Raw genomic sequence first — 9,812 nt, 5'->3', positions numbered from 1 at the left:
ACTGTTTCAGTGCTGACAGTGTTGTTCCCTCTATCAGTTACATGCACAGTCCTGTCCACATCATGTCCACTGTTCCTTGAGTTCCTGTCAGATCTGTCCCTGCTGTCTGTTGTACACTGTGTCGGTCTGTCTGTTGCTGTCTTATGCAGCACAACATGCTCGTGCAATTCTGCACTGTCAGTAAACAAAGCACTGTGTGTTGCAGCAGAATTCTCAACAGTTATGGACTCCCCTATCCTGGTTCCGTCAGTCAATAAAAAATCTGATTGCTCATCAAGAATTATCATCCTTTCATCTTGACAACCTCCTGTGTTATCAACTGAATAAGTTGCTGCATAAGGAAATCTATTCTCAAACAAAACCACGTCACGAGAAACAAAAAATTATTTTCTTTGCAAATCAAATAATTTCCAACCCTTTTTTCCATAAGGATACCCAACAAATACACAACGTCGAATCCGTGGATTAAACTTGTTTCGATCACGAGGGACAAGACTTGCATAACATAAACATCCAAATACTCGAATATGAGTATAAATAGGAGACTTCTTATGTAACAATACATATGGAGTTTTTCCATTAAGAAAGGTACTAGATGTGCGATTAATAATATAAGCGGCACTTAGAATGCACTCATCCCAAAAACGAAGAGGTAAATTCGGCTGAAATCGTAAAGAACGTGCCACATTTAATATATGATGATGTTTGCGTGCCACTCTTCCATTCTTTTGCGGTGTATCTACACAAGAAGCTTGAAATTCGTTCCCTTGTTCACAAAAAAATGGAATTAATGGACGAAATTCAGTACCGTTATCACTCGGAACGTGCTTAACTTGTCTATCAAATTGAGTCTTAGCCATAGCACAAAAATTCTTAAAAATCTGCACCACCTCAGTTTTATGTACCATTAAATAAACCCAAACACATTGTGAATAATCATCAACAATAGTAAGAAAATAATGTGCACCACAAGAAGACGAAGTACTATATGCACCCCATACATCACAATGAACTAAACTGAAGATATCATTTGCTTTACTCTCACTAATAGAAAAAGTAGCACGAGTTTGTTTAGCCTAAAAACAAATATCACATGGTTCTTTAAGACACTGTTGACAATCAGCTTTATTCATATCAGGAAGCAAAGAAATAATCTCATTAGAAGGATGACCTAAACGCCTATGCCACAAATAATAATCTTCACCGGTGGTAACACGATTTGCCATAATATGCGCTCCACTGTAGGAGATGTAGACCCATATCGTTCCTCACCCACACCAATCAGCGTCCTCGTAGTTCGGTCATGTATCACACACAACTTATCAGTCAAAGTGACAATACATTTGAGATCTTTCATTAAGCATGCTAACGAAATCAGATTGCAGTGAAGATCAGGAACGTATAAAACACGATATAATCTCATGTTATCTCGAAACACCACATTGCCTTCACATGAAGAAACTGAGTATGTACCATTCAGAAGTTTTATTGAAGAAAAACCAATTGGATATGTTTTAAGAGAAACCTCTTTATTCCCTGTTATATGTCTTGAGGCCCCTGTGTCAAGTATCCACTTACCAGTCAGCTTCTCCTTCGAACCATCAATATTCGAGTGTTTACGCATTCCAACAATGACTTCCCCTTGGGCATCAGTAAGGGTATTAGCAAAACCCGGACGATCATGTGATGAAAGTGAGCTTCCACCCGAATTGGTATTTGTCAGTGCAACATTAACTCCAGTTGGGGACCACTTTCCACGACCAATATTCGTTCCATGTTGACCGCGTCCTCGTCCTCGTCCACGTCCAGTGCTGTTCTCCTCATTCCACCATTCCGAGTACCCTTTCAGTTGAAAACAATTTTGTATCTCATGACCTATCTTTCCACAGTGCTTGCAAGTTGGTTTCTCTGTAGAGACAAAGACCGCGCCCTTATCATATCCCTTTGATATTTTCTGATTTTGCGCTGCAAAACCAACAACATCAGCACGCACATCACGAGTTTTTGTAATTGTTTGATATCTTTCTTCTTGAACAATAAGAGCATATACACGACTCAAGTTTGGAAGAGGATCATGAGCAATATACGAGATCTAACAGTTCCATATACTGCATCATCCAAACCCATTAAAAACTGATGTATACGTTCTTCATCACGTTGCTTATTCCATTTAGTGATAAGAGAATATATATACTTACCACAGCTGCACAAAGGTGGTTTAACATGATCCTTGATTTCTTCCCAGATAGCTGTCAACCGTCCATAATATGCTGGTACAGTATGTCCATCTTGTCGACATCTTGCTAGATCTGAACGTAACTGCATCAATCTTGGTCCATTACCAATAGAGTAATGTTGCTTCAAATCATCCCATAATTCTTTGACAGTACCAAAATATGTCAAACTTGATCGAAGTGTTGATTCGATGGATGTTAGAATCCATCCAATCAGCATAGAATTAACACTCCACCAATCTTCAATATACACATTCTCTTCATCAGGCTGAGTAAGTTTTCCATCAAAAAAACATGTTTTTCGTTTGGCTCGAAAGGCATTCATCATCGATCGAGACCATTCTTCATAATTATCACCATTAAACTTCACCGGAGAGATCAACATACCCGGATGATCTGAAGGGTGTAAATAATAAGGTGAAGTTGAATCAACTTTCCATACTTTAGTATTTGAATCGTTTCTAGCATCTTTTCCGGTCATGATGCTAATCTTTTAACAGATTTCCTTATTTAAATTCGGTTAAGTCGAACCTGGCTCAGATGCCATGAAACGACAAGGTAAGAAGATGGAGGTTTTGTTATTTCTCAAAAGCTTGATTACAATACCGTCTAAGCCTTGACTAAATAGGCAGATACGCCTTTACAAAAATGGTGAGCAGATTTCACCCAATTAATATCTTTCCTAACATACAAGATATTCCCTAACTGCCGTATATACAAAATATATATGCAAATTTCTTAATAGTTGGAAATGGTCAATTCACAAGCCATGTACAATTAAAGAACGACTGAACTTAATGGGGAAGAATCGGAAGATGTTAGGGACAAATTTTTGTGGCAAGGAGGGTTTCCATATATTTGCGTTTTTCTTGATCAACCAAAAGCTTCATCCTTCTCCTGGTACTGCAGAAAAATCCCTTGTCGATTATGTGGATAAATGTACATTTCTGCAGTAACTTTCTAGTATTTCATTTGCTCTGTGTAACTGATCCCCCAACGTCTTTTTCCTTTTCCTCCAACTCCAAAATGTATGTATATTTTTTGTCTACTCTCCTAATTGAAAAATGTCCAAAAATTGGATGCCCCGTTGGGAAAATGCCCCATCAAATTAAATTTATAGGAAAATGCCCCATCGTTACACTTTCCATCCAATCCTAGTTAAAAGGTTAAATTGTTCACATGCGGGATTGCATGTGCGAAAAAAGAAACGTTTCATTGTAATCCAACGGCTACTGGTATGCCATCTAATCTGTTTAGTGTTGATGAATAACACGAAAAAGAATTCATCTACTTCTTCGTTCTTCTAAGCCCTTGAGCAGAAAACTGAATCCTGAAATCCCAAAATTTATGAACCCTAAAAATCTATATCCATTACAATTTACAAACCATTGAAAAAGTTGATTATATGGTTTCACGGAAAAAAAAAGAACTCGAATCCTGTGAACCCTAAAAAATCAAACTTCATCAGCTACAAGCGTTGTTGAGTTAAATGATCTAGAAGAAGGTAAGCATCGGAATCACGGATTGGAAATATGATTTCAAATTAATCGAAATCATTTATATCATCGGCATTGTCATCAGTAGTAGGTGTAGTTAAGCTTTGAGGAGGAGGTCAAAGGATAGTAAATAGATGCAATAGAGGTAGAGACGATGGATTATCAGGGGTTGATGAATTGTTTTACATTCTCAATCATCGGTTTTAAGGTTTAATGGAGGAGACACAGTAGAGAAGAAGCCCGTCGGAGAAGATATTAACTATTAAATGCGGGGAGTTTGACCATTTAACTGAGATTGGATGGAAAATGTAACGATGGGGTATTTTCTCATAAGCTTTATTTGGCGGGGCATTTTCCCAACGGGGCATCCTAGTATGGGGCAGTTTCCCAATTCACCAATTTTTTATGACCGAATTAAATTTTTAATAACCTGATCCATTGCAGACTGTCTGATTAGCTTTACTATTAATCAATATTTATTCGTAATACAGAGAACCCCAGCATTATTTTCCTTAGAAAATATGGTCTTAATCAGGGATTAGGTTGCTTTAATTACTAAACTTCAACCAAATTGGTTCTAATCAATTCATTGAAAGCTGTACGACAGCGTATACCTAACATTTTATAATTATATATTAACCAATAATCCAAATTCTAAGTATTCTAATCACTGAACCAAATTCTTTCAGTTAGTACAAATTCCAATCGATGGAATGGAATCAAAATCTAGAGATTAAAAAGTCTATGTAATGATGCTAAAAGTGTCCTCACCGAAAATGCTAATAAGTATTATAATCTTATAGATAGAGATTAAAGCATCTGATTTTTTCTTCTATGCCCCTTTCCCTTATGAGGTATATTCTTGCATTTCTTTATGCTTTTTTTTTGCCTCATTTTGGGGTAAGATGAACACATTAAATCTAACACGTTCCAACCACATTATACCATCACACCAAGGATTATATAAAGTTCTTCTTCTTTTTTATTTCTCTTTTTTTATGCTATAAAGAGCATCGACATTCAGAAAAGTACATACAATTACACTGCATTAGACTCTGACGCTACCGTAAACATAGTATATCTTTACTCACAAACACAAATATAAAAAAGATTGTAACTTTTATTAACAGGTATCAATGAAACCTCGCCAAAATGACTAGCTAGGATGATCAACCTTGCTATAATAAATCTTTTAATTAAACATAAGATAAACAAACACAGTCCAAATCTCAAACAAAATTTAGCCATGATATTAGAGTTTACATAATCCCAATCTTTATCTGGAACAAGGATTCTACACACACCGGGATTTATCCTGTATTTTACACTCAAAGGAGACCGATGGATGAAGGGAATGCGTCTCAGCATTTGAATATGTGAAGGTGAAGGTGGGTCTCATCATCACCCTCACACGGTGATAAACCCCGAGAAATCGCTTACTAGTATATTTACTACTTAATAAAAGTTACAATTCCAACTTTCAAGAGATAAAGCACATGATTCCACGTTTATGGGTAAAACCATATGGTGGGTTCCCATGTGTGACCACAAACCAATGTACGCAATTCGTAAGAAAAAGATAAAGATGACGTATATCATATGACATCACTATACTTAAAAGCATACTCTCTCTTTAAACCTAATTTGGAATAAACGGTTTGAACTTTGAAAGTGCTTAGCTACTTAATGATAACTCACTTTCTTCATTTTACATGTCAAATGACATTTAAGGACAAGATTATCCTTACTCTAATGTGGGTATTTTGGACAAAAGTAAATCTAGTCCATCTTATCATGGTTTCATTATCCAACAAAAACTCGTTTTCTTAGTCAAAAACTTCCATTTTATCAAACTTATTTCGGAAAATTGGTCATTTGTCCAAATATTTTTAAAACATGGTTCAAATGGATGAGTAAAAATTAGTATGGGTGAAATGGACACCAAAAAAATAACAAGGATAAAACTGGATTCATCCTAACTTAAACTTAAGAAATAGCAAAGATGAAACTGGATACATCCTGATGTAAATTTAAAATAAGAAAAAATATCAAAATCTAAATATCCTTTTCACCCAGAAATTATTGTTTTTTGGTCTTTTTAACTAATTTTGTGAATTTATTTTAGTCCAATTCATATTTACCCTCTTCCTTTTTATGCAAATCATTAATTATCTATGGTTTATTTTTTTCCAATGAAAAGTAGTACTCACCACTCACACCATCCTTTTCTTAGCTAGATCCTAAAGTCAATATCCAAAAAGACAAACAGAAACTACCCATTTTCATATTTTCAACTTGAACTTCATCCATCCTGAGCTTGATCATTCACTAAGCTTACCTTATACTATAAGATCTTTGAGAGTGATCTCTTCACCAAAGAAAAGAAGAAAACCCACCCTTATATTTGTGTTCCTTTTGAATCTAGCAGGCTCCAATATATTAGGAGATATTTCTATGGGTGATTAATCAAACACTCTTCAAGCATATTGCGTCTTTTTTCTCTGTTGTTTGTTGATTTCTCTAGATCTATAGTTTTGTGCTTAATCTATAAAAATGAGTGAGGACAGTAATGAGATGATGCTTCGGTTAGATCACAAGTTTTTGATTATAAATGAGAGTCCAAGCAAGAGAGTTGGTAAAGGAACTCCAAACTCAGCTTAACCCTACTTCATCTTCTTCTCGTGAAGTTCTTATAGCAAGGATCTTATCTTCCTTTGAAACTTCCCTTTCGATGCTAGATCGAGTCAAGTTGGAAAATGAATCAACTATGGAGTCACCGGGTCATGTCAGTGGAAGTCCTGTAAGCGATTGTGAATCGGATCTCTATGGAGATGGTTCAAGAAAGAGGTATGTACCGGTGATACAGGGTTAGGTACTTCAAGTATTTTTTGTGTCAATTTTATGGAATCGATCTATCAGCTTATTAACTACTATGCAAATGCAATATATTGATTTCTAGATGTCGGAAAAGGTTGGCGAGATGTACCCAAAAGGTGCGAGTTTGTGAGCAGACAGGCCTGGAAGGACCCCTAGATGATGGATACAGTTGGAGAAAATATGGACAGAAAGATATCATTGGTGCTAAATACCCTAGGTGAGAAAAACAAAGATTTTATTTTATTTTGTTAGCACTGCATTTTCCTTGTTTGATCTTCTGATATGAGATTATATGTACCAAAGCTAATGGATCGGTATCGATCTATATATACCGGACTAGTACTCCGTTTGAAATTCTAATATCTAGTAAGTGTGCAATGAAGCAGCTTAGTGAATTTAGTATACTAGTATGTGTACACTATCCATTTTTCCCTTTTGAAAAACTTAAAAAAGATATTAGGAGTAGTATAGTACTTTAAAGCAGTGCCTTCCCTAGCTATAAGGTCGCCTAAGAATGAAAGAAATGTAGATGATGATCGTATGTCCGTATCTTTCCCTTTCCCTAACTAGAAAACTAACTATGCAGAGGTTATTACAAGTGTACTTCTCAAAAAACTCAAGGTTGCTCGGCAATGAAACAAGTTCAACGATCCGAACTAGATTCGTCCATCTTCAACGTTTCTTATATAGGAAGACACTGTTGTGTTGAAGGCTCGGAGTTAGTATCACCAGGGCGATGTTCACCAATTAAGCAAGAATCTAACAACCATATTATTAATCAACCAAGGGAGAAAAAATCAGCAGAAGAGACAATTATAAGCTTCCAAACGTCTAGTTACCTTGAAGTTGTGAAAGAGGAGAATGATTTTGGCAATCTGAAAGAACTCGATTCTTTTCCTTCTTTCTCTTTCCCATCTTTGAAAGTTGAGAACCGTTTCTTAGAAACTACTAGTACTAATTTTTCTCCTACAAGTACCTCGACAACTGCAGAATCGAACTACAATCTTGAAGGTAGAAATGGTGAACAGAACATATTCCAAAATACTGCTGATTCTCATGACTCTAAAATGGATGAAATGATCGTTTCATCACCAGAAGCCCATCCAATTTCCGTTGCAAATGATTCTCCCAAGACTCTAGACTCACGTTGGGATTGGGATTTCTTAGTAGATTATATCCCTCCACATTTCCTATGATATTGATCCTCTTCCTGTCTTACTTTTTAATTATGTGCATTATCAGTAGTTTATTAGTATTCATATTTCTTGCGAACCATAACATTTAAGATTTGTGGCTGTAGTTACTTCGGAATCTTGTTGATTTCATATCGTCTGTAATTCGTGTTGTTATCAATCAAAAGTGTGATTAATTTTTTTTTGACAATACATAATATTACATATATGTTAGAGCCCCAAGTAGGCCTGCTGGATTCCGTGTCCTAAATCTCCATGTTCCTTGTCCCATTTCTCCTTGGGAATTTTACTTGAGCAATGACCCCATAGATGGTTTAGCATTTTCTGATGTTTTTCTTTTGAAATATCATTTTGTGATGAATTTTATCTAGGTGACTAGGTCATTTGATCTAATGGCGCTATAGTGAACCTTCCATATGTAATTCTTTTGCTTCTGCAACTTAAAGTATCGTATCTACTGGACTGCTTGCGTATTTAGTGAAATAACCCACTTCCTTGCTCCTCCATAGCAGTTTGGCGCAACACACCTGGATTTGTGTTCCAGCTGTCAACTTGTAGATAAAAATATTATCATAGGCTAAAAGACCCTTGTCAAGAGCTACCAATTACGTCTGACTTCATTATCTTCTGTTGACAGTGATAATACAGTTGAGAATTATTGAACATAAAACAGTTGGGAATTATTGAAATTCGTCAACGCCCGCTAGCTTAATAGTCTTGGACTCTTCACATCCTCACAATAAAAAGAGGTACTCCTAACTTGTAAGTTAACATAGATTCTTGTTTCACCACCCCACCACCGCCACTCCGGCCGCTGCCACAACCATGTATGAATGCGATTTGTCATTTATGCTTAGACCAATCGAATTCTGTTGCTAGGAAAGGGATGCGCAAACAATTAACTATCTCATCGAACATTTTAACTAGGTTATAACGAAAAGCATATTCATCACGAAAAATATTTTTCTAAAGTCGTGATTGGTGTTTTTTTCTTTGACTTATCAGTCAAGATTATAAAGTGTATAACTTGACAGCTTAACCTAATTTGTAGTTGAGCATTATCAATGTTGACGGACGAGAGCAGTTCGGCTTGCAAGTTGAAAGTCTTATTCACCTTTAGATTAAGTGGATTTAAGGTTCACTTATCTCTATATTTAGGGTTTTAGATTAGTGGATGATATTGCCGGGGTGTGTAAACATAGCGTTGACTAGGGAGGTGAATAGCACTTGCGCTCACAAAACCGAGTTTTACAAGTTCAATTGGTTGCATTGGTCTTAGAGTATGTTTGTTTCTCCTGACTCGTCTGGATCCGACTCGCCTGGATCTGACTGAAATCACCTGACACATCTGGATCTGACTCAATATGTTTGTTTTTTGAATCAGATATGACTCATCTGACTCAAACGGGTATTTTATTACCTGACTCAAACGGGTCCGAATCAGGAGTTAGGTCTGACTCAGATCGCGAGTCAGATCTGACTCTAAAAAACAAAAACAAAATAAAACGATCTGACATCTGACTCGGCCCAAACAAAATAAAACGATCTGACATCTGACTCGGCCGAGTCAGGGGCCGAGTTAGATTCAGACCCCGAATCAGCAAAAAACAGACATGCCCTTGCTCCTATTTGATCCATGTTGTTTATTTTTTTAATCGAAGGACCCGTAACATTTGGACATAAAATTTCATTTGTTCTTTTTTTTCTTTTGATGCAAAGCAAATTCATTTAATTTCATAGGAGGTCTAATATCTTACAGTAATCGTCGGTGTTTAATTTGCAAGATTTTTAATAGCATGTGCCAGTTTACTTCGGGATATATCAAATCCCATATAAAACATTTTTCACCTTCAGAATGATATACCCCCAAGCATATACCCCAAACAAGTTGGTACCCCGTTAGCAGCCATGTTAATTTGGAGCAGAACGATCAAGTGTCGCCACATGATGGACGAAAAATTTGAACCACACTTAGAGCTTGAACGTGATTCTGTTAGTGCTTGAACGTGATT

General features: G+C 36.3%; 1 protein-coding gene across 1 annotated transcript; it reads left to right on the top strand.

Moving 5' to 3' along the window:
- The first annotated feature begins 6,089 nt into the window (after positions 1 to 6,089).
- On the top strand, positions 6,090 to 7,803 carry LOC113339491 (probable WRKY transcription factor 41). Its single transcript, XM_026584753.1, has 3 exons — positions 6,090 to 6,577; positions 6,690 to 6,824; positions 7,194 to 7,803. The coding sequence occupies exons 1-3, from the start codon at positions 6,342 to 6,344 to the stop codon at positions 7,801 to 7,803; spliced, it is 981 nt and encodes a 326-aa protein (XP_026440538.1). The 5' UTR covers positions 6,090 to 6,341.
- Positions 7,804 to 9,812: the final 2,009 nt, after the last annotated feature.

Source organism: Papaver somniferum, unplaced genomic scaffold, assembly GCF_003573695.1.
Source record: "Papaver somniferum cultivar HN1 unplaced genomic scaffold, ASM357369v1 unplaced-scaffold_21, whole genome shotgun sequence".
NCBI classification, from domain to species: Eukaryota; Viridiplantae; Streptophyta; class Magnoliopsida; order Ranunculales; family Papaveraceae; genus Papaver; species Papaver somniferum.
This window is presented reverse-complemented; position numbering and strand designations above follow the sequence as displayed.